The sequence below is a fragment of the Mytilus edulis genome, chromosome 10 (assembly GCF_963676685.1).
Source record: "Mytilus edulis chromosome 10, xbMytEdul2.2, whole genome shotgun sequence".
Lineage (NCBI taxonomy): Eukaryota > Metazoa > Mollusca > Bivalvia > Mytilida > Mytilidae > Mytilus > Mytilus edulis.
Window position 1 is genome coordinate 23066446 of NC_092353.1, and position 25710 is coordinate 23092155.

Sequence of the window (25710 nt, forward strand, 5' to 3'; positions counted from 1 at the left end):
GTTTCCCTTGGTTGTGGTTTGTGACGTCACCTGGAGTTTTTTTCACTTCATCAATTTATGAGTATTGAACAGCGGTATACTACTGTTGCCTTTATATATGCCTTTTTATAATACGCTTCCTTTCCCATTGACATATGGGAGGTAATTCGAATCAGTAAATATCTCAACACTTATTTTCTGAGTGTTTTAAGTTTTAGAGTATTTCACGTTCAGTAAAAAGAAGAAGAAAAACATTTCAAATTGTTTATTTGAAAATGCCTAATCATAAAAGCAGTTTGTATATTCACTTCTTATACATGATAAAAATATCTCCAATAACAACACATTCATATCACAGAATATCTTAACAATAACGGTATACAAAAATACAGAGAAAAATGATGTTACACAACTTTACATGGAAAAAGTTTTCTACAATATAATTTAATAATATTTGTGATGTAATTGAATATCTAATTCTTTCAAGAACTCATTAATACAACTTTCCATCTTTAGATATATATAACTTTAGAACTTCATATCTGTTTCTCATATCTTATTGATAACCAGCTGAAATAAAGGTTTTTGCTCTGGTATCATTTATTATTCTAACTTTTAATGTAGCATTCACAAAAACTTATTCTTCGCAACAAAAAATTTAAACATTATTAGGGTGTAATAAACATGCTTAGTACAAAAAGTTAATAAACTCTTTTAAGATTACATTTTTAATTCTTACAGCAGTACAAGAGTGGAATATATATATATAAAAAACCCAATTAGACTTCTATTGCATCAAACATATCACAGGTTAATTAGTACTAAAGACATAATACACATATACATCACTTTTAAAATGTACTATGTGGAATCTGTCAAAATAAAATAGAATGCAAAAAAGTGCTATCACATTGCTTTGAAATATGGCTGCAATACTTTCTTTACATAGGACATACTGGCTTAACACATATATAGTAGATGACTGGCAGCTAAAAACACACAGCAATCAAATACTGCAGTTACATGACATTAAATTTATAATAATTAAAAAATGAAAAATCTTTAAGCTCCAGTTACAAAGAAATTAAAAAAATATTTAAAATAGTGTATGAATTTATAGTGTGCTGAACGATAACAAGCCTTAAATTTATTTTGTTCATTAATCAAAAGACAGTACAAGAGTTTTAAATAAACAGAACACATAAGATGACTTAAAACCATAGATCCTATCCTGATTTAACATTTAAGCTTAGTGACTGTGTGTATGATTAGACATATAATACTGACAATTACACAATTTTTCCAAAAGATTGAAAGTGTGTGATTAGAAATTTTATAGTAAGTGTCTAAACCATTAGCCTAGAGCCTGGAATGTAGCGTGATTCACTCCAAATATTAGATTCTCCGCAGTTTTTCATTTTGCGTTTACACTGTCGACATCTGCTATATTTATCACACTGTTCGTGAAGTAGGAGGCTTGGACTTAATGCATGTAATCGATCTTCCATTTCTTTCTCTTTCTTTGACATGGCAGCTGATCTCCAATCTCCTTCTAAATCTTTCCTCTTTTCAAACCTACGTTTATACTTGTAAGATCGATCGCCCATAAGTCTACAAAATAAATGTTATTAAAGTATAATCTTATGAACCTACTAAATAAAGACAGAACTATGTATGTGAATGAGGAAAAATGTCACTAACAATGGAAGTAAATGAAATAAATCTTACGTTATCCGTCTGTAAAGCTGACTATGAGGTATGGGCTTTGCTCATTGTTAAAGGCTGTACAGTGACCTATAGTTGTTAATTTCTGTGTCATTTGGTCTCTTGTGGCGAGTTGTCTCATTGGCAATCATACCACATTTCCTTTTTTATATTCATTACATAATGAATAAAAATCCCTTTCTCAATCAGATAATAAAAGTTTATCGTTGTTTTCTAAGGATATTTTATTTACCAATAAATATTTGTTTTTAACTAAATAGTCAACTCTTTTAAAAATTATGAATTACTTACTCATTCTTTGTTGCTTGTAAAATATCTTCTTCCTCTCTTTGTTCCTGAAGTCTCTTAAGAATCTCTTCCCTCTTCTTTTGAGCTACTAAATCTTGTTGTTCTTTAAATAGATCGTACGCTTTTCTTCTTTTATCTGCCATTTTCTCGTTGTTCATATCATGCTTACCAAAAACTTCATGATCAGGTTCTCTTGGTGGTACTTGAACTGGTTTAAACCTCAGCTGAAAATGTTATATATACAATTTGTAAAATACTTTGATTTGTAAAAGCTAATAAAATGCTGTAAATAAAGCAATAGAAATGTTCAGAAAACCAATTAATCGTTAAAATAAATGGCAATAAGCAGATAAAAATGCTTTGTTACAGAAAATTCAATATTATTTCATCATTTGTACAACACTGTGTACATAATTGATAGGAAGGCTACCAATTAAATTTAAATACATTTTATTTAAACCAAGTTCTCTTTACTACACTTCTTTTCAATTTCAATAAAACATCAATTTCAATTCTATTATTCATTAACTGCAAATGGATGAGAGATCTCAAAATTATCACAATATCGAATAATACAGTGTATTTAAATTAAATTGATTGATTTTTTTTCAGTTAAAATGTAAAATTTGCTTTTATACACAAGACAACTGAATCATTTAAAACCAGGAAAAAAGTAGGTCTTGCAGAGATTGTTCCTTGTCTAGTTCAATAATAAACTGCAGACAAATCCTTCAACTTTATATTATTTAGATAATGGAGACAACTTTAAGCAAACATTTACATTGCTCCGAGTTTACTCAGTGTTCTCTCTTTTTCAAAAATTCCAAAATTACAGTACCACTTTTATTACACATTCTATGATATAGCCCCACTGTCTTATCTATACTCTTCAATACATGCCAGTTATACATTATATAATACAACTAATAAACCCCAATATGGGATCAATACTTTCAGGGGGGGAAAACAATTCTAAAGTAGTGTTACTTTTGGAAATTCATAAATAATAATACGGGTAAACAATACATATCTTAGCCTCAGAATAAACTAGAGGCTCTAAAGAGCCTGTGTCGCTCACCTTGGTCTATGTGAATATTAAACAATGGACACAGATGGATTCATGACAAAATTGTGTTTTGGTGATGGTGATGTGTTTGTAGATCTTACTTTACTAAACATTCTTGCTGCTTACAATTATCTCTATCTATAACAGTACTTTCTGTGGAAAATGTTATTGAAAATCTTCAAATTTTAAGAAAATTGTTAAAAATGGACTATGAAGGGCAATAACTCCTTAGGGGGTCAATTGACTATTTTGGTCAGACTGACTTATTTTTAGTTCTTACTTTGCTGTACATTATTGCTGTTTACAGTTTATCTCTATCTATAATAATATTCAAGATAATAACAAAAAAAACAGCAAAATTTCCTCAAAATTACCAATTCAGGGGCAGCAACCTAACAACCGATAATCCAATTCATCTGAAAATTCTAGGGCAGATAGATCGTGACCTGATCAACAATTTTACTTCCTGTCAGATTTGTTCTTAATGCTTTTGTTTTTGAGTTATAAGCCAAAAACTGCATTTTACCCCCATGTTCTATTTTTAGCCATGGCGGCCATCTTGGTTTGTTGGCCGAGTTACCGGACACATTTTTTTTAACTAGATACCCCAATGATGATTATGGCTAAGTTTGGTTAAATGTGGCCCAGTAGTTTCAGAGGAGAAGATTTTTCTAAAAGATTACTAAGATTTACGAAAAATGGTTAAAAATTTACTATAAAGGGCAATAACTTCTAAAGTGGTCAACTGACCATTTTGGTCATGTTGACATATTTGTAGATCTTACTTTGCTGAACATTATTGCTGTTTACAGTTTATCTCTATCAATAATAATATTCAAGATAATAACCAAAAACAGCAAAATTTCCTTAAAATTACCATTTCAGGGGCAGCAACCCAACAAAGGAATGTCCGATTCATCTGAAAATTTCAGGGCAGATAGATCGTGACCTGATGAACAATTTTACTCTGTCAGATTTGCTATAAATGCTTTGGTTTTTGAGTTATAAGCCAAAAACTGCATTTTACCCCTATGTTCTATTTTTAGCCATGGCGGCCATCTTGGTTGGTTGGCCGGGTCACTGGACACATTTTTTTAACTAGATACCCCAATGATGATTATGGCCAAGTTTGGTTAAATTTGGCCCAGTAGTTTCAGAGGAGAAGATTTTTCTAAAAGATTACTAAGATTTATGAAAAATGGTTAAAAATTGACTATAAAGGGCAATAACTCCTAAAGTGTTCAACTGACCATTTTGGTCATGTTGACTTATTTGTAGATCTTACTTTGCTGAACATTATTGCTGTTTACAGTTTATCTCTATCTATAATAATATTCAAGATAATAACCAAAAACAGCAAAATTTCCTTAAAATTACCATTTCAGGGGCAGCAACCCAACAACGAAATGTCCGATTCATCTGAAAATTTCAGGGCAGATAGATCTTGACCTGATGAACAATATTACCCTGTCAGATTTGCTCTAAATGCTTTGGTTTTTGAGTTATAAGCCAAAAACTGCATTTTACCCCTATGTTCTATTTTTAGCCATGGCGGCCATCTTGGTTGGTTGGCCGGGTCATCGGACACATTTTTTAAACTAGATACCCCAATGATGATTGTGGCCAAGTTTGGTTAAATTTGGCCCAGTAGTTTCAGAGAAGATTTTTGTAAAAGTTAACGCAGGACGACGATGACAGACGACGCCGGACGCCAAGTGATGAGAAAAGCTCACTTGGCCTTTCGGCCAGGTGAGCTAAAAAAGAGATTACTGATGAATGTCAATGAAAAAGAATCCAAAAGATGAAAGAAGCCATGTACAGGTCAACATTAAATTATTGGATATTGAACTGATATTTAAAACCCCGAGTGACCAAAAAATATAGCCAATGATGTCCTCAACAGCATCTGTTGCATTTCAAATAATTGTCTTGACAGTAAACTTCTGGTTAAGTAGCATGTGTCATTTCAAATAAGTATACTGACTATACATCTAAATATCTTTTTGCTATATAGCGTAAACTTTATGTAATGACAACCAAAATTTTCCAAATTGTTGAAGAACTTTGTATTTCTACAGTAGAAATAGTGTTAAAAAGATCATAGATGTTGTAAAACTGAATTATAGGTCCTAAGTGGCAAGTATAAAATGTAGGTAACAGTGATATAACTGTTTTTGAATTGTGATAAAACTATAAACAGATCAGAGATGAACATTTTAAAATTTAAGAAATAATAACCATGCAATATAGGTCATAGTGACCTCATTGAAGAACTGGTTGATATATGAAAGAAGACGGTTCTTTCAAATAATGCGACTTTTAAAAGCAAGAGAATTTCTGTCAAAGTAAGTTATTGTCTGGAACCAATGAGGGAAATGGATGAAGACTACCGGCATGTACAAAACCTTATTAACATACTCATTCACAATTAAATGAATTCAAGTGTGATCCCATAGAACCAGAATTACAACTCTGCAAACATGAAGGCAAAAAATGATAAGATTAAATTCAATATATACTTGCATAATTTAAATATTATAATATTTTTAGACTTGCTATTCATTTATACATCATGCTGTTGACCAAATGACATTGATACTAACCAAAGAATGAATATAGGTAAGATTTTTATGAGATTGATGAAAAACCATTGATTTTATGATGAATAGTATATGAGAGAGCAAATAAGTATCAAGTAAACAGATGAAAGATAATTTGAAGATGAAGCATATAAAAGATAATTTGAAGATGATACATTTCATCCCCGAGTAAAAAAAGGTCAGAGAAAAATTGAAAAAAAGAAAGTGAAAGATATCATGTGTTCAAGACAACCTTCACAAAAGACTTGAATTAGAAATGTATGGTAAGAAATCCAGAATGCGTTAGTTACCCGTCTAGGAGAGGGTTTAACCATGGAACAATCTGGTTCTGAGAATGGACGAATAACTTTAGGAAGCATAGGTAAAGAAAAAGGACTAATGTTGCTGAGGCTGTGTATAGGACGACGAGCTGTGGCAAATATATCAGCTGTCAGAAGTCGCTTTGGTTCCTGGACAATCATGCTTGGTGGTTCTGGTGAACGGAGCAGTCCATCTGGTTTCCGGAATAAGTCTCGGATAAAAATCTGAAATGTTAGTTAGTACATTGTTTAGAGAAAGCAAAAGAAGAAAGGTGAAAAGAATGCAGAATTTTGGAATCCAGATAAAATTAGAAGATAGAGTAAATGAAAGAGCAGCGTGTGTCAGTCAATAGCTCTTTAAAAAATGTGGTGTCACACATAGATATGTGAATAGAATAGATGTTTTATATGGTAGAAGCAATGTGATACAGCCATATGAAGTATTTATCATTGTACTACAACATAAACAACTTTATCTGCTATAACTATTCTGATAATAATCATATAGAAATGTGCCTTATAATTCTGACTCTCAAAGATAAAATGAAATTGAAATTCAATGAAAAGAGATGTGTGGAACACCAATGAAACACCAACCTAACCATAATGTAAGTTCAGCAGAAAAAGATATTTAAAAATCATAATAATTAAAAGAAAGATACAATACAGAAATATTGGAGAAAGGTAAAGTCATACGACTGGCCTTAGAATTATCTTTTTTTTAAAATTTAAAATAGTGTTGTCAATTCGTACAGTTTTGCCTAACTGGTTACTCAGATGATTGTTTTTGACCGATTAACCGGTTAACCGGTAGTTTAAGATGATGTTTGAAGGCCTTATCTAAAGTACCCTACATAAAGATATATTAAGAAGTTGTTGTATGAGTGTCAATGTGACAACCTTCTATGCAAGTCATAAATTTACGTTTTTATAATACCATGAATTGAAGTTTGTCCTTTGGCATTAAAAGGCTTATCTGTGAAGATTCATGGCGAAGTTTGGCTTTTAATTATCAAAAACACGGTATCAACTATGGTGTTTGTACTAAATTCAGATTCAAAAATAAAACAAAAAAACTTCCTGATCTCGCAGAATTAAATATGACTGAAAGCGATGTTTCTTTCATTTTCTCTTGTTGTCTCTGAAAAAAATGTGGAGTGTTTCAATTTGAAATGATTGAGCATGTTACTCATACTATCAAGTATACATTGAGTACATTCACATTTCACAATTCCTGAGTAAGCATTTCGTTTAAAGTATGACAAAACCTTACACGACGGAGGTTGCACATTTAAATGTAGGTCTTCACAATATTAGATCAAAAATGAAATAATGAAGTAAATCTTAAAATTTAATCATATTACTGATTCAAAGTTACTGTTAAAAAATCATGTATACATGTACTAATTATGTTTCCTTAAGATCTTGCCCCGAGCTGAGAGACAAGTTCTAATTAATTTTATGCTTTTTGGAATAACAATTGCAATCAGTATACTGGATAATTGATATGTCAAATTAATTACCACGAAGACAATTTAAAAAAAACATAACTATTTAATGATTTCAATACAAATAAACTCATCATAGATACCAGGACTAAATTTAGTATATACGCCAGACGCGCGTTTCGTCTACAAAAGACTCATCAGTGAAGCTCGAATCCAAAAAAGTTAAGAAGGCCAAATAAAGTATGAAGTTGAAGAGCATTGAGGACCAAAATTCCTAAAAGTTTTGCCAAATACAGCTAAGGTAATCTATGCCTGAGGTAGAAAAGCCTTAGTATTTCAAAAAATTCAAAAATTTGTAAACAGTAAATTTATAAATAATTTATATCAAATCTATTGAAATTGAAAAAAAGTTCGGTTAACCGAGTAGCGTATTCGGTATTCGGTCATACAAACGGTTTACCGTTGACAACACTAATCTAAAATCATTTTGAAAATTAAGATTCCATAAAAACTACTTCTAGGTGATTCCAAAAGATGTTAATCTGTAATAAATAATTATGGAATAAATATCTATATCATAAATAAAATATTTCCCAAATTCTACTGGTTACCTCTATTTCTTTTCTGATTAAAGATAGTTGAGACATCTGTTTATAAGAATGAGTATCATACATTATATATAAGACTGTAAAGAATAAGAATTATACATCAAGTGAGAAAATAAGCAAATAGTTAAAGGGAAATAAACTCTACAATTTGAAACTTTTAAACACTGCAATTTGATTGTACTGCTTTGATTACAGGGATCTGACACCTCATTCTACTTTCAGTTTTGGTAATCATTGATAATCAGTGTTTAAAGTAGACAGTAGAACAGATCATAAGACAAGGGTATTTTGACACAGGGAAGTTCATGCTATCCATAAAAAAATATGAAAAAATCACACTACAGCAACTGTTGCATTATACGAACATAGATTAGCATAGAATAAGATGATGTGCAAATATGAAAAAATTGAGAAAGTTCACATACTGAGTATTTGACAGTACTCTTTAAATAAATAGTATGTTTTACTTTCAAAATTTTTCAGCTATCTTATACTCCACAGAAAGGAAATGTGCTTATAACAAATATGAACACATAAATTATATAAAACTAATAATGAAAATATTACCTGAGTTTCCAAAGCATTCTTATACATATCTTGTTGTTCAGCTTTCTCTCTTAAGAACTGCTCCCTCTGTTTGGCTAAACTGTAAAGATATAAGTATTAAATTTAATATCAGGTACAGTTATGAGTGTAAAGAGTTTCACAAAAACATGTTTGATGGACAGCCAATCAATGCAACACGTTTGACATATATTTTTTCATACTTACTCTTCTGCAAGCTGAACTTGTTCCAATCTTTCCAAAAAGTCTTCATCTGCCTGCCTCTTCTTCTTTGTATCTTCTTTTTGGTCGACCTGAAAAACATATTTAAATCTTTAAATATAAAAAAGAAGAAGTCATTCAAGGAACTAAATTTCAGAAGTAATTGACTGATTTCATTTTACCAAGTTTTGACAAGGAGAAATAATTTTTTGACAGGTAGAAACTTATATTCAAAAATTGCCTGAGCTGATGTTGTTTTTCATAGAGTACTACCTGGGCACAAACCAATGCATCTTTTTAAAACACTTTGTCTTTGCTTTCATACACATAGAGATACCCTTTTTTCATGCAATGTTGTTTGACATTTAATAAAATACAGACCTGCTGACCAAGATCTTTAGAGTATTCTTCTTGTTTGAAAATTCTAGGAGGTGTAAGTGGCCGTCTCTGGAATATGTATGATTTCTGAAAAAAATATATCAATTATTAGTGTGGCAGTGTATACATAAACACATACATGTCTATCCTCACCTGAAATGTAAACCATATATTTCTTGTGATATTATTTTTAAAACAAAATTCAGGCAAAATGCTTTACTATACATTAATTCATTTAATTCATGTTATAGCTCTTCCTAGCTTACTGAGCAGGATTCATTTCTATAATATTTTAATTTTCTTTATGCATAAATAAATAAGAGAATATCAAAGAATTTGTTATTTGTGAAAATTTATATTTATGTTATTTTTCTACATGGAAAGTAGCAAACATTGAATCAGTCCAGAAAAAGTTATTTTTCATTATAATGAATTCGTTATCTTTTCAATTTCAGATTTCATTAGTCAGTGTTTTACAAAGAAGCATGCAAGTCACATACTGAATGCAATTTCAACACTTACATATCATAGCATACCCTTAGCCAGGGGGGTTCAGGGGGTTCTGACGAACCCCCCTTGAAAACAAATAAACACAGTTAAAATCAATGTTCTGTTTGAATTGTGACTGTTAAAGTCAAGTTCGTGAGTCCAAATAACCCCTCCTTGGAAATTCCTAGCTACAGGGCTGCATAGTTTTATTTATGCAATACATACATGAAAGTCTGTTTCTCTAGTTTTCTTTTTATTTTGAACAGCTTCAGCTACACCTAAGTTGAAGGCAGCCATTTTCTGTAAGTTGTGTCTCTTTGCCAAATTATTTTCCTGTAAAAAAACCAAGTATTAATTTCAATGAAAGCTGACATAACTACATACCAATTATTGGTTATGTGAACTTGCTATTTCTTATGAAATGTTCAAATATTTGTAGCTATTCATCATAAAGAAAGCAATTTTACTCCAATTTACTGATATTGAAACTGCAAGGAGTAGTTCTCTCCTCCAAAATAATCAGAGCAACACCAAATAGCACAACAGTGTTGAAAGTGGGATTCAACACCTATCAATCAATCAATCAATCAATCATCAAGGAAACAATTGTATTCTAATTCACTAGCATAATTGCAGAAAAGATATTTAAATTAGTCATGTTTTAAACTGACTATATATTACTTTTACACTTTGCAACTACCTAAAATTCCATTACTTTTGTTTGTTGATTCTTTCGAAAGAGAGAATCTGTACTTTTTTATTTAGTTTTATAATGTCAGTACAAGCAAAACCATTACACGGATCTCTGATATTGCAATAAATACAATATATTATTACTTTTTTTCAAGTAACTCAATTCAAATACAATTTTGCATGACAAAAAACTCTGGTTATTCTAATATTAAGGCTTTAAAAGTGACAATAATATATCTTGAGAGCTCATTGTTTACTCCTTAAATATAATATAAACCCAACATTGCTTTGAAACTTAGAAAAAAGCATCACCAGATATGGGTTAAAAATGTATGACTTACTTTAGCATCAATACCTATAGGAGGAAAAATAACGGCCTTTCTCCAATCTAACCCATGAACATGAAAATCCTTATATCTAGACATTGTAAAATAGTCACATCAGCAACAATGTAAGTAGTTCTGAACATGAAAGGTCGACCCTTAGTTACAACCAAACATAAATGAAGGCATATATCATACATGTATTCCCAATGCTGACATATGTAATTGATTCTGTATGGGGTAATGAAGTTCTAAGCTACTTGGAAAAACAATTATACAGAACAAACAAATAACATTTTATGGAAAAAAAATATATTACTTTTACTGCATTGAACTTCTTCAACTTTTTATTCCTCTGTTTTAGGCCCATGCATTCTGTATAAATTAGCATGACTTAGTATTATAAAAAAATAGTACCATTAAAAGATATCTTGATTATCCGGAGAAATCAATGTAGAATATTAATTATTCATGCTTTAATGGTAAGTTAAGATAAGATTAACTCTATCAATAATGCCATAAAACAGCTTTTATAGAATTAATTATTTAATGTTGGATTAATGCTATACTATCTTTAGTGGGATGTATGTTCATTTTGAAAAAAGAGTTCTTTCTAGATTCTAGCTTTTTAACTTGAGAAAAACTTGAAATTTAACCATTCAAATCAATACTGATTGGCTGATATATCTTCAAAAAGAAAAAGGAAAGAGTAAAAGCTTTATTTTAACATATGAACAGCTTTCAAAGGTTTTTATACATATATGCTTGGTAGCAGAATCCGATAGGGCATAGAGACCAATTAGAAATAGGAAAATATATCAGTATAAGCAACCATAGGCGGATCCAGGGGGGGGGGGGGGGGGGGCCTTTCGTGGGGAAAATTTGGTTGATTATAAAGGGAATCATTGAAGTATGACTGGAGCGCCCCCCCTCCCCTTTAGGTCAGTCAGTGGGCCCCCCTTAGGAAAAGTTCTGGATCCGTCACTGGCAACAACAAAAAAATTACCTCAACATTTCAATTTAGTCTTATTTTTACATGAACTTTTAGGTGAATTACCCCACATTTTCTGGAAAGCAGGGATCAGGCCCTGATGCTTTACCAAGTATTGTTATATAAAACACTGAACTGTAACTTACTGTGATGTTCATTTGGAACAAAAAGGATTCATTAAAAAATTTAATAAATAATTATATAAAGGGAGATAATTCAATATATTCACTTATTTGTTAAAGGAAGAAAATCTGAAAAAAAAACAATTTGTAAGTAAAATTTTGACTATAAAATTAAATTTACATTTTCTGCAGTTTAATGTTTTGTAAGAAAAAAAATCAATGGCAGTTTGAAAAAGATAAGTTGTCTGAAATTAAATTCCTAAAAAAAAAATCTGAAGGAGAAGAGTTTCCTCAAAGTTAAACAAACCTGCTCATCTAAAGTTTCCTCAGCATCTTTCATCTGCTGGAATTGTTTTAACAAGGTATCTTCTTCCTCTTCTCTCCTCTTCCGTTCTTCATTAAAAGAGACAGGTATGTTTCTACGACCTCTCTGGTGACAAAGGTAACAAAGTTCTTGACCAGCATTAGGATGTCCACAAGCAGACATAGGTGGTGTTGGCACATTAAATTTGACATGGTCTGCACTCTGTGCCCTTTCCAAAGGTCGTAACTTTGGTGACAAAGAATTGGGCACTCCATGCCTGAAATGATAAAATCTTTATTTTTAAAGAAATCTTTTTCATTAATATGAAAGATAACAAAGTAACATTCAAACTTATTAGAGGAAATTCAAAGAAAAATAAATCATCAAGTTCTTGAAACTGGGAATACAAATTTGAAAGAATATATAGAAATTATTAAGATTAAAAATTAAACCGAATATTTTCAGTGCAAAAAATGTATAAATAAAAAAATAAAACAAATATTTTAAATGGCAAATGCAAAAGGGGAAAATTAAATACCCATTTTAAGTTATCCCTAACAACAAAAGAGAAAGAGAGTTACCTCCCTTCAATATTAAAATTCCATAGATGTATTACAAAAACACTGAAATTTAACACATATAAACCATATTACATGAATTCAGTCCTTGGCATATATTTACAATTTGATTCAAATTTGAATCCTTGCAAAAAAGTCAATTTAACTTTTGAACATTGATGTTTGATTAATTTAAAACATAGATTACAACAAGAATGTGTTCATAGTACACGGATGCCCCACTTGCACTATCATTTTCTTTGTTCAGTGAACTGTGAAATTGGGGTCAAAACTTTAATTTGGCATAAAAATAAGAAAGATCATATCATGGGGAACATGTGTACTAAGTTTCAAGTTGATTGGACTTCAACTTCATCAAAAACCACCTTGACCAAAAACTTTAACCTGAAGCGAGATGAACTGACGGACAAACGGACGGACGAACGAACGGACCCTCAGACCAGAAAACATAATGGCCCTCTACTATGGTAGGTGGGGGCATAAAAATAAGGCAATATAGTATGATTGCCTGTGAAATTTTTCGTGATTATCTAATCTATTACTGTGTATCATGGTGAATATTAGGAGAATATTGAATCAGATACACAATGCAAGCTGTTTTGTTTCTCATGCAAGAGTACAAGCTATTGCTTAATTTTCTGAAATAACTTGTGACTTCTTTTTTTGGTTTATATATATAGTGGAATTGTTATAAGATCACTGAATATTTAACTGCCTATTATGTGCTCAAAATCGTTTCTTCTAATGTGGTAATAATTTGTTATCCAAGGAACAGATAGTTCAGTGTATTAGCCTGTATTTTCTTGTCTCTTTTTTCAGCAACTTTTGTCTGTCAGAAATCTGACCTTTTATGAAAAGATGCGACCTCAAATCCAACATTTAAATTAGATGATCTAAACTTTGGGTTGGTCTACAGTGCATAATTCATTATAATGTCTCTATACTGTGATTTACAACTAATATTTTAAGATATTGAAATGCAAAATTCATAATAATTTTAACTTATGAAAAGAATTTTATGAAATTTAAAATTTTTAACTTTCCATAATTCTCAAAATACCATAAGTATTACTTGTGTGCACCCAAACACTTTGAATCACCTAGGTCAAGACGCAAACTCAAATGATTTTTTTGTGAAAGCAAAATAATACCAAATTTAAATGTGCTTCCTCCAGTTGTCAGTTGTACAGTGGGGGACAACATAAAATTGTACTTTTTCCAGTGTAAATCAGTTTATTTGGAATATCCATGCACATTGTGACACAATACAAAGTCCCATGCCTCATTCAGTGAAGTCCTCCCAATGTGCAATTTACTAAAAAAAGTTACCTATGAGAATTAAGACTAGATTGGTTTGAAAAACTTTGACTCCTATGTAGATTTGTACCTCTTATAACACTGAAATACAAGCATTGTATTCCTCTTAATTCATGTGTCATGTTTATATAGAATTTCAGAATAATAGTAAAAAAGTTAAAATGCAAGATAAACTGTAAACAAGAGGCTGTCACAATGACAGCAAACCGGATTATTAACATTTATATGTGTCCTGGCAATATCACAAGAACCATTACTGATGAATGGTGAAAGTGAAAATCATCAATATCAAATTTGACCTCCATTTTGTCATCAGTATCAACATATTAAAATATGAAAAGCTAAGATTGAATAGTTCATGAGTAAATGCAACAACGTGAATGGAAACGCCATTTTACGATCTTTCAAGAACCATAACTCTTGAACCGTAAAAGTCAAAATCGTCATTATTGAACTTGACCTCTATTTTGTCATCAGTAACAACATATTAAAATTTGGGAAGCTTTGGTAGAACAGTGCATGCGTAAATGCACGGACACGACTAGTAACTCCATTTTTCAATCTTTCAAGAACCCTAACTCCTGAACAGTAAAAGTCAAAATCGTTATTATTGAACTTGACCTCTATTTTGTCATCAGTAACAGCATATTAAAATTTCGGAAGCTTTGGTAGAACAGTTCATGCATAAATGCACGGACACGACTGGAAACTCCATTTTTCAATCTTTCAAGAACCATAACTCCTGAACGGTAAAAGTCAAAATACCCATTATTGAACTTGACCTTCGTATAGTTGTCAGTAATAACATATTAAAATTTTAAAAGCTTTGGTTGAACGGTTCATGAGTTAATGCACGGACAACATATGATTGCCGCCCGCCCGACAGCCCGCCCGCCCGCCCGCCGTACATCCCCAAATTAATAACCCACATTTTTGTCACAAAAATCCGGTTAAAAATTGCTAAATATTTAATTAAAGGCTTATATTAATATATTATTCCATTTGCTAGGGTTTCAGTCAATTTTATTTCAGATGAATGTGCTAATAAGTCTTCAAATTCAATACCTGTCATTTCTGCTTTTTTGTTATCATTTGAGTATTTCATTTGTCAATGAGTTGTTACCTATATTTACACTGGAGAATTTTAGGGAAAATTGAAACTATTTTCAGTTTATGCAAATAAATATGCTGGTTTCAATTTTGAAAATTTTCTGTCTTATAACAATAAGAAAAGAATAATCATTTTTTTTTTTATTCCAAACCCAATGTTATTAAAAGACTCAAGAGATTGTAAAAGCAATATAAAGTAAAAGGTAAAAACTTACGTGTCATTCAATGGATTAAGACTTGATCTGGCTAGGTTGTTAGGTGATGGAGCTGAGTGAGGAGACTGGGTGGACAGTATTAAGTCGTCCAGTAGACTCACTCCAGTAGCTTTAGCCATAGGCATGGCCATTCTGGAGCCTGAGCGACTTGGAGCCACAGGAGCCTTCTTCAAATCTGGAAAAAAAGTAAATCCCTCCATAAAACTTGACATTTCAATTTAAAAACAAGAAGGATCACAGATCACTTGAAAAGCATCTCAAAATATTATAAATCTTGTAATTATAACAAGACATCAGTCTGTTGGTTATCAATTATAAAACATACAAATCTTTTAATTCCTTTATTTGGCTATAAATTTTAATTTAGTGCACTCATAGACACTCATTTATGACATTTTCTCTGTAAAATTCATGTATAAACAACAAACTTTCTATTTTATTTTATATTTAAGTCCAATGCAAAGTTTTATTGTTTATCTTTTGGGAAAGGCTGTTACACATATATTTAGTTTCATTCATATAATGATCAATTTTAGTCATAAACATAATAAATTTTAAGTTTATGACAATACTTTTACTTTATCATATTTTTGAAATATGGTTCAATTTATAAGAACATTAAAACTAAAAAGGATTTTTATTTAAAAAAGATTAATATATAAAGTATTCTTCAAACAAAAATACTGATTTTGGTTGCAATAACAACCTTAAAAAAACTAAACAGTCTTTACTCATATTTTTTTTGTCTAAATAAAGATATGAATCTCCATATTACTGTTCAACAATATCCCTTTCTCAACTTGCTAGACAGACTGTTATAAAAATCCCTTAAAACAGAAAAATTTATATGTAAACAATTTATCTTGTAAAATGTAGCTAGCTGAATTATTTTTGAAAAAAAGTAGATTACAAAAATAAAAATATCATATGACAAGAATGCAAAAAAAAGTATTGTGCAAAATTGAAAAAAAAAAATATTAAAAGTCAAATGTTATTAACTTACATGTACGCCTTGCTGTTGGAAACATTCTTACTTAGTTCCTTAGTTACAGACTACTAAGTTATGTTGGATGCTTATTAGTTTTTTGGGACATAATATTTTATTCATATATCCATGACAACTTAACCCTTTCATGCCGAATGTATCCTTTTGGCACCCTCGTGCGTATGCCGAATGTATCCTTTTGGCACACCCGTGTAGATGCCGAATGTATCCTTAAGGATACATAAATTTCTATTTTTAGACTATCACAATCAAGGGTGTAATATGCATGTTTTTACGACTCAGAACGTAGAATGGTTAAAACTGTAGTAAAAACATATTTCATTATAAGAAATAAAATAATTAAAATGTAAAATTTATTTTTAATAAGTGAAAAGTTTTGAAGCTAACGAGAAAAAATTACGACGACGACAAACATGGCGGACGAGAATGATCAAGTCAACTTTTTAGTAAATTAACCAAAGAAAGCATAAAAAAAAAACACAAAAATCAGTACTCAACGAACTTCACAAAGTATTGAAGGTTAGTCTTGTCAATTTTCAATCGTTTGTGTAGTGTTTTATAATCGGAATCAAGCCTCGTGGTGTCCCGACAGGTGCTCGTAGTCCTCGCAAAATAACAATAATATATGCCGTTTTTGATCGACTGCAATTTAAAGAATAAATAAGATTCCGGTCTCGTGTTATATGTCATTAAATTCCTGTGATTCTCAAGATCATTTCATTTTATTTTGTTCGTGTCGTCATCTGCAGGTTATATTTAAAAATTGATAAATCCAACGCTAAAAATAGAAAGCCGGAAATTGATGTTGTTATGGAAAATATGAAAACAACATGGCGGAACCTCGGCGACATAACTTATACTATCCGGAATTAGTCCATTTTTTCACTTGTTTCGATTATATAAAGATTAAAATTATTTTTCGTAGATACTTAATAAACAAATGTGTTAATTCATTGTATCTTTAGTCGTCTTTGTGGAATAATTTTTACTTTATAAAGTTATAGAAGGTAAGTCTCGTCTCCTCGTAGTATTTCACCCACCAAAAACATGTCGTCTGATTCTGAATCAGACGAGTTTGAAGGATTCTCCAGGGCAGAATTAGATGAAGCTGAAGCAAGATTTCAGCAACAACTCCTACTTCAGGGAATTGGTGACGATTCCGATGATCTGGAAAGTGATGAGGAATCTGACACAGATGTACATGTACCTGGACCTGCTGGTGATGCAGGAAACACTGATGGCTGGCATGATGACTTTCTTTATTTTGAGCGTGGGTTGCCTCATCTTTTCAGCCCCACGGGGAGAACTGGCCCTACAAGAGTTATGTCTCATGATAAAACACCTTTGGACTTCTTCACATTGTTTTTCAATCATGTTTTGTTGGAAATGTTGATAGAGCAAACTGATTTATATGCTAAATTGCAAAAAGAGAACAAACCTGAGGAAAACAAAATGGCATGGGTTCGACCAACAATACAGGAGATGAATGCTTTCTTCGGTCTTTGTTTTGAAATGGGAATAGACAGAAAACCATCCACACGGATGTATTGGTCCACTGACAGTTTTCTTCAGTCACCATTACATTCAAAAACCATGAGCCGTGATCGTTTTACTCAGATTATGAGATATCTCCATTTTTCTGATTCAACACAGCAGCCTCTGCCAGGAGATCCAAATTATGACCCTTTGTATAAAGTAAAACCTCTCCAAACTCATTTTAACACAGCATTTAAGCAGGAATATACTCCAAACAGAAACATAACGGTAGATGAAACAATGATTCCCTTTAAAGGGAGAGTACAGTTCAAGCAATACATGCCCGCAAAACCACACAAGTGGGGTGTAAAAGCTTGGGTTCTGGCGGATTCACAAAATAGTTATATACAATACGTTGACATATATCCTGGCAAAAATGCAACTCCACAGACACATCTTGGTAGCAGTGTAGTTAAAAGATGTCTGCAGCAGTCTGATTTAGTTGGTAAAGGGTACCATCTTTACACTGATAATTTCTTTACGAGTCCCGAGTTGTTTTCTGCTCTGCATGACAATTTCGGTACATATGCTTGTGGCACAGTGAGAATTAATCGTAGGGGGCTTCCGAAAGACATAATGTGTAAAAAACCAACTGGAATCAATGAGCGCGGAGATATGAAATTTAGACAAAAGGGTCCACTAGTTGCTAGTGTTTGGCGTGATAAAAAAATTGTGAATATCCTGTCTACCATCCATGACCATAGTATCTCACAAGTTAAAAGGCGTGTCAATATAAATGGGACATTCTCTAGACAAAATGTTGATTGTCCCAAAGCAGTAGCTGACTATACATGTAACATGGGTGGGGTAGATCATGCAGATCAATATATCCAATACTACTGTTATAACCATAAGACATATAAGTGGAGCAAAAGGGTATTCTTTGTGTTGATGGAAATGGCAAAATTTAATGCCTTTAAACTCTTTAGTTTGAGCACAAACAACCAAACTAGTATGACATTTCTGGACTTTTCAATTTCTGTGGCCAAGGGTTTGGTAAATGGCTATACATCTGAGACACGTAGAGGCAGACCATCACTTATGCCTATGGAGAACCGCCTTGTTCAGCGGCACATGCCTTACTCGTTTGACAAAAAGTCTAGATGCCATCTTTGTTACATGAGAAGCCAAAATAGTCGAGAAGTGCCTATCAAGCAGACAAAGTTTGGGTGTTTTGATTGTGGGAAACATCTGTGCCTGCCTGAGTGTTTCACAAAATACCACACCGAGAGGAATTGCTACAATTGAAAATGGAGATCAGTTTATTTGTTGTTCTATTTTGACGTTTGTTTGTTCCATGTTAATGACTATAGTTGACAGTTTTGTTTGAAAAAACTTTTTTTTTAGAAAAATGGATGAGAAAAAACATTAAATACATTGTAATTTTCCTATAAACTCAATTTGTGATGAAGGACAGTACCTGCTGACACTCAGGCAGACCAGATATCAAATGAACTTAAAAAAAACAACTGAAAATTATGTAAGTCTGTGTTTAATGTTATTATTAAACTCTTTTTAATGAGTCTAAAAAGTTAGAAAATTATTTCTGATCACTGATAGTGATTGTTAGTATGCTCATTCATGGGTAAAAGAAAGACAACTCGAGCGTTGCAAATGTACGTTAAAAAAAAACAGATGGTGTTGTCTCCCTTCAATATGTCTTGTTGTGTACAAAATGGCGGTCATTTACCATCGTGACCATCGGACAATTTTCAATCATATTGTTGGAATAACAATTGAAAAATAATTAAATTTGGAACGAATCTGATCAGACGATACGTATTTTCACTCTAGTAATCATCCATAGGTTAGAATAGGTAAATAACCGCGAAAACGAGATCGATATCGAATGGACAAGTTTCACTTTCAAAACTTTCGTTGACAGACAGATGAAATCATTGAATTTCAGAAAAATAACAAAAAGCACGGAGTTAGGATTTTTCTTAAATTAATAAGTACTAACAAGGACTACAGATCTCAAATTTTTAACCGAAATTTCAATCCGTTCCAGAGATATGAGCGATAAAAAATACGATAGTAATTTTTACCGGGCATTTGTCAAATTAATTCCGGTCAGGCAATTGTCTCGTGATAATTTATTTCGGCTTGAAAAATCCGCGAAAAATATTAATTCAGGAGCGAAAGTGTTAACACTTTGTCAACTGAAATATTAATGAAAATAACTGATGGTGTGAAACTTACATGGATAAAGATCAAAGACAATGATCACATTCTTCATAATTAATGGGTGAAAGATAGATAATGGAATTCAAATTGTAAATAATGTAATTATCATGGGAATAGACATAACTTTCAAAGAAGTATTCAATAGGAATCATTGGAAAAATCTAGGATTTTTTAACATATGGGGGCGTGCTAGCCAAATAATCATATACCACTACAAGTACTGACAAATGATAATTAATAGTTATATTTCATCATAGTATCAATTTGCTTTTCAATGATCTGATTTCTATAAAAAAAAATTGTATCCACTAACCAAAAAGAAATTTTAGACAACTAAGATGAAAATTATCATAAGAATTTTTTTGAATTTAAACATAATTCTGTGAAAAGGTTTTTGAGAAATGCCAATTCTTAATTATTTTTTCCCCTGCTATTTATGTACATGGACATTCTATACATTTGTATATCAGTTTAGCAATTTTTTAACTGATTGTATATCTATCAATGCAATAAATAGTTTTGGGATCAACAGATGCAGATCATAAGTTCTAAATGTATGTAAAATTTCAGAAAAAAATCCTTATATTTTGAAGTTTTAAATAATTTGAAATTTCATCTAATGGGTGCATGTTTTATTCAATAGATTTCATTATTGAAATTTTTATTTTTAATGATATCTATCATGGGAAATAAGTCTAAAGATTGGTGTTACCGGTACCTTATTATTTATTCATCAAGTTAATCATATATATATAAACAAATAATTATCTTAATCAATCAACTGGTCTATCATGAAATAAATTGCTGTTTCACATGAACAGATGTGCTTAGTATATCTATGTAAAATAACTTTTCCATTTTTTCAAGATAAAAATAAGTTTTAAAACAAGAGAAAAACAAGTCGTGTTTTCCTTGAACAACAAGAAAATTAAATAAAATATTTTTGACTTCAAGCTATTCAGCTGCTTTCCTAGTGGTTTAAAAAAAAAATTCAAGTCTCAGTGCTAAGCACTAAAATATTTGTTTTCAAGAGGTTTAAGTTGCATGGCTGGTGATTTGTTGCATATGTATGATACAATTTAAGGAGTACATGGACTCTTTAATACTTAACTGATAAGCCACTGCATGTATACTAAGTATTGAGGACCTGAAGCAGAAACTTTCTCAAGCTACATTACTTCTGACATCGGTGAAAAATGGAAATGATACTTTATATTATTGACTCAACTAATGCTGTTATAGGAATCCAATTCTAATTAGTTTGTTTGATTGTCAAACATCATTAATGTTTCTAGTATTTGTTACAGTTATTGAATTACCTATTTAACTCATCCAATTCAAACAGATAAGATCTAAATGACTTTATGTCTTCTTTTTCATTAAATAATACAAAGTTTAGGAGAGAATATATATTGATTTCAAAAATATTTTCAACTTTCAATAATTCGAAACTTAAATCAAATTTTCATTAATCACTCCATAGGATTTCAAGGCCTCTCTAAACAAAAATGTGTTCATAGTACACAGGTACACAGATGCCCCCCTCGCACTATAACTTTCTATGTTCAGTTGACCGTAAAATTGCGGTCAAAACTCTAATTTGGCATTTAATTTATGTAGATCCTATCATAAGAAACATGTGTACTAAGTTTCAAGTTGATTGGACTTTAACTTCATCAAAAAATACCTTGACCAAAAACTTAAACCTGAAGCAGGACAAACAGACGGACAAATTAACAAACAGACGCATAGATCAGAAAACATAATGTCCCTCTTCTATTGTAGGAGGGGAATAAAAACACATTTTTGTGTAATTCGTGAGCAGTATATCCTATAAATGCCAAGTTATTTTAAAACAGGAGAGAAATTAACACTTTTACCGGATTTGTAATCACATAAGCAACACGACGGGTGCCGCATGTGGAGCAGGATCTGCTTACCCTTCCGGAGCACCTGAGATCACCCCTAGTTTTTGGTGGGGTTCGTGTTGTTTATTCTTTAGTTTTCTATGTTGTGTTATGTGTACTATTGTTTTTCTGTTTGTCTTTTTCATTTTTAGCCATGGCGTTGTCAGTTTGTTTTAGATTTATGAGTTTGACTGTCCCTTTGGTATCTTTCGTCCCTCTTTTGCAGTTATTTAATGTATGAATTTAAAGCAGAATGTTTATTACATAGATTTTAGTGAAGTCAGAAGGGATGTGAGTTATATTAACACAAAGTATTAGTGCAAGCATGGAACAAACAGGGTATACATGTAAGTTAATGCAGACCTTTTAATTCAATAAAAGGTGTAAATTAAAATAGACAAAGCATGAGTTGTTACAACATATTTTCCCCAACTCAATTTCAACATAAAAAATAATGTCTAAGATAAAAACAAAAAATAATAAAAAAAAAATGATAAAAAAAAACCTACGAAATCAAAAAAAAAGAATGAAAAGAAAATATCAAATTTATTAGAGTTTGTGAAAGTAAATACAGGAAAAAAAAACATATAATTTTGAAAGAATATTCTTGTATTTTAATAACTCCCCATTCCCATAGTACATTTTATGTAGTTAGGTACAAATACGAGGATATCAAACACAATCTTTGGATAAAATGTAAGGTTAATTTAAAAACAAATATTATTAAATCACTTTAATATGTAGATATATATATATATGTGCTGAACACTAATTAACATCGAATACTTACGACCATCAATCGCAGGTAAGTAACTTTCGTCTAAGTAACGGAAATAAGAGATGTTAACCATTATCTTTTGATATCAATTTTTGTTTTAAATGTCACTGATTTAATGTGTTACAAAAGCTTTACATGCAAATGAGAAATGTGTAGACACAGGTTAATTAATTGGAATGACCAATGATTTCAAAAATTTTATTCAAATATTAATATCACTTGCTTTTAATCTATTATTAAGGAAGATTATTTTGGCTACTGTAGTTTAAGTTCATTAGCTGAAACAAGAAAAACTGGAGGCTGTTAAGATTAAATATGGGAAAAGAGGTGGTGTGTGCTGCGAGGCACATTTTATAAGGAGCTCTAGAATTATTTTTTTTTTATACTACTAACAAATTCTATGTTTTCTATTTTTTCTCTCTAATGATACTTATGATAGGGACAATGAGATATCACTACCCCACAGACGTTTACATATTTAATATAGTTCTTGCCAATTTAATGGAAAGCTTTATGCGACACTTACCATCAATAGTTTCGAAAGGTGGAGCAATATTGACTGGGGCATATTCCCCTGGGAGGGGTTCATCCAGACCCTCTCCTCTAAACTGAATGTGTCTTATTGCTGCATTTGTAGCTTCATCACCAATGTCTAGCCCCTCCATTCCCTCCTCTGTCAAATCAGGTGGACGGAGGAACATACTTTCTCCCTGAGGTTCATAACCATTCTGCTCCTCTGCATTAAACTGAGGTTCATCCTGTTCAGTGACTGGTGCAAGTCCACCACCATTGGCTATATTGGAATTTGATATTCTAGAAAAAGAGATGTGGCAAACTTATAAATAGAGTAACTCAAGAAATTGTGTAATGGAATATTTCGATGAGATAAAAAAAGGCATTTCAGACAAAAAATTCTTCTATGGAAAAAGGTGCATAGAAGTATGGATTCAATTATTTATATATGTTTACATATGAAAATTAAGTATAAGATATTTTCAATGAAAGTAGTTAGAACCTGCATCATTTGTCTTTTGTCCTAATTTATCACTCTTGTTTATAATGTATTTAGATTGCTTATTAGTTGTAATTCAAATATATTTGAAAGCAAAATTTAGTTCTTTTTCCTGTTGATTATTCCTGAATTATGTTGTATAATTAAAAAAAATAAAAAAATATTGTTCTCAAGTACAATATAGAATATTTGATTGTTCTATCTTGGTAAAGAATAACAAAACATAGCTTACTTTGGTAGGACTACTGTAGCACTAGATCCAGCTCTAGATGGAAGTCGGTCAGACATCACAGAATCAACAGTACCTGGACGCTGCCAAAAGAAATATTTAAAGTATTACAAATCATAGTTGCAAAAGATTTTTTTTACATTTAAACAAATGAATATAAAGTATATATGTCATGAAAGTTGACTGTTAGCTGCAATATAAATGTTACACATCATGATTTGTCTGCTCCAGTAATTCCTATGTTAATTAATATAATATAAAAGCACAGAAATTCATGCATGAGAGTGGCTACCTGTTAAAAAAGAATTACATTCAGAAAGTCCTTTAGATTGAAAATGTTAATATTGTATCTTTTTGTTCGTTTTTTGTTTCGGAATCCTAAATATTTATTGCTTGTGTATCATAATACTGTTTAAAATAAATCACAGAACATTTGAAATCTTACGTTTTGCATGGAGTCCACCATCTTTCCTGAGCCATCCATCTGATTGATAAATTCTTTATAAAACCTCATTTTAACTTTTGAATCTCTGATTGTAAGTCTTCCTATTCCACTGAATGTTAGTTCTAAATTCCTCTTTGTATTGACAGCCCTGTTGACAGACCCAAGAATTTCTTTCACACAACTCTCTACTGTATCCCTGTCAAAAGGACTCTCATGTGCCATGGAAGCAAAGTTTAACTGTACAACTGGTATATTACCTAAAATTGAAAAAAAAGATGTTTGAGTTGACAAAATGTTATGTTAATTAAATTTCATATTTTACATAATAACTTCCTCCTTTTTTCCATAATGGACAAATGAGTAAGTTTTCTACGGTTAATTGAATGGCACAGATATTATATGGACAACTTGGCAATGTGGCAAGCAATTACTAGCATATCAATATAAAACATAAGATGTTGAAAGACTGTGCATGCAATGAAACAACTCTGCACAAGAGACCAAAATGACAGAAATTAACAAATATAGGTCACTGAATGGCCTATAAGTAATACATTTGTAACCAATGCAAAGGCAAGGTATACATCTTAGGATAAATAGGTCAAATATTTCAAGTTACAACAAGCTGTATCTATAGAAAAGTGTTTCAACTGTCAATAAGCTTGTCAGTTAACTGTTAGTTATGCAACATTGCACAACTTAATTAAGACATGGTTGGGTTAAGTCAAGTTTCAATTAATAAATATTGTGAGTTTTAAATGATACAATGTTTGACTAAACATTTGGAATCTTGGGAACTGACAATGATATTAGATTGATATATTTTTATTGAAAACTTTCAAATTAGATGAATTTTTGATTATAAAAAATAAGGGTCCTGTACATGTCCTACCCAAATTAATACAAGAGTGCACACGCTGAAATGTCTCGCCTTCTATACTAATCATTGATATTATGTTGATAGTCCTAAGTATAAAGCTAAGCTTTAATTCAACTGTCACATAAACTTAACATTAACCAAGTCCAAGATAACTAAACAAAGACCAATGAACCTTGAAAATGAGGTCAAGGTCAGATGAACCATGCCAGGCAGACATGTACAGCTAACAATGCTTCTATACAACATATATAGTTGACCTATTACTTATAGTTTAAGAAAAATAGACCAAAACACAAAAACTTAACACTGTGCAATGAACCGTGAAAATGAGGTCACGGTCAAATAAAACCTGCGCGACTGACATAAAGATCATAAAATATTTCCATACACCAAATATAGATGACCTATGGCATATAGTATTAGATAAAAAGA

The 25710-nt window shown here is 31.3% G+C and overlaps 2 protein-coding genes across 5 annotated transcripts in view; one reads left to right on the forward strand and one right to left on the reverse strand.

Annotated features, from left to right (window-relative positions):
* Positions 1–229: 229 nt before the first annotated feature.
* The window catches only part of LOC139490655 (coiled-coil domain-containing protein 81-like), a 34698-nt gene continuing 9217 nt past the window's right edge, over positions 230–25710 (reverse strand). The window contains exons 4-16 of one of the 4 annotated variants that reach the window (XM_071277559.1): positions 24399–24655; positions 23957–24036; positions 23239–23525; positions 22725–22754; positions 15299–15473; positions 12082–12355; positions 9871–9978; positions 9160–9243; positions 8785–8870; positions 8581–8659; positions 5949–6182; positions 1996–2216; positions 230–1590 (exon numbers count right to left, since the gene is read on the reverse strand). In XM_071277559.1, coding sequence (XP_071133660.1) covers positions 1326–1590; positions 1996–2216; positions 5949–6182; positions 8581–8659; positions 8785–8870; positions 9160–9243; positions 9871–9978; positions 12082–12355; positions 15299–15473; positions 22725–22754; positions 23239–23525; positions 23957–24036; positions 24399–24655 — 2180 coding nt within the window. In that variant the 3' untranslated portion in view covers positions 230–1325. The remainder of the gene's footprint in view (positions 1591–1995; positions 2217–5948; positions 6183–8580; positions 8660–8784; positions 8871–9159; positions 9244–9870; positions 9979–12081; positions 12356–15298; positions 15474–22724; positions 22755–23238; positions 23526–23956; positions 24037–24398; positions 24656–25710) is intronic. The other 3 variants (XM_071277561.1, XM_071277560.1, XM_071277562.1) reach the window with 3 other exon arrangements.
* LOC139490656 (piggyBac transposable element-derived protein 4-like) lies at positions 16427–19991 on the forward strand. Its single transcript, XM_071277563.1, has one exon. It carries the CDS (start codon positions 17352–17354, stop codon positions 19086–19088), a length of 1737 nt encoding a protein of 578 aa, XP_071133664.1. The 5' UTR covers positions 16427–17351; the 3' UTR covers positions 19089–19991.

Coding starts and splice junctions, on each gene's coding strand:
- LOC139490656 (XM_071277563.1), top strand. CDS start 17,352: ATGTCGTCTGATTCTGAATCAGACGAGTTTGAAGGATTCTCCAGGGCA.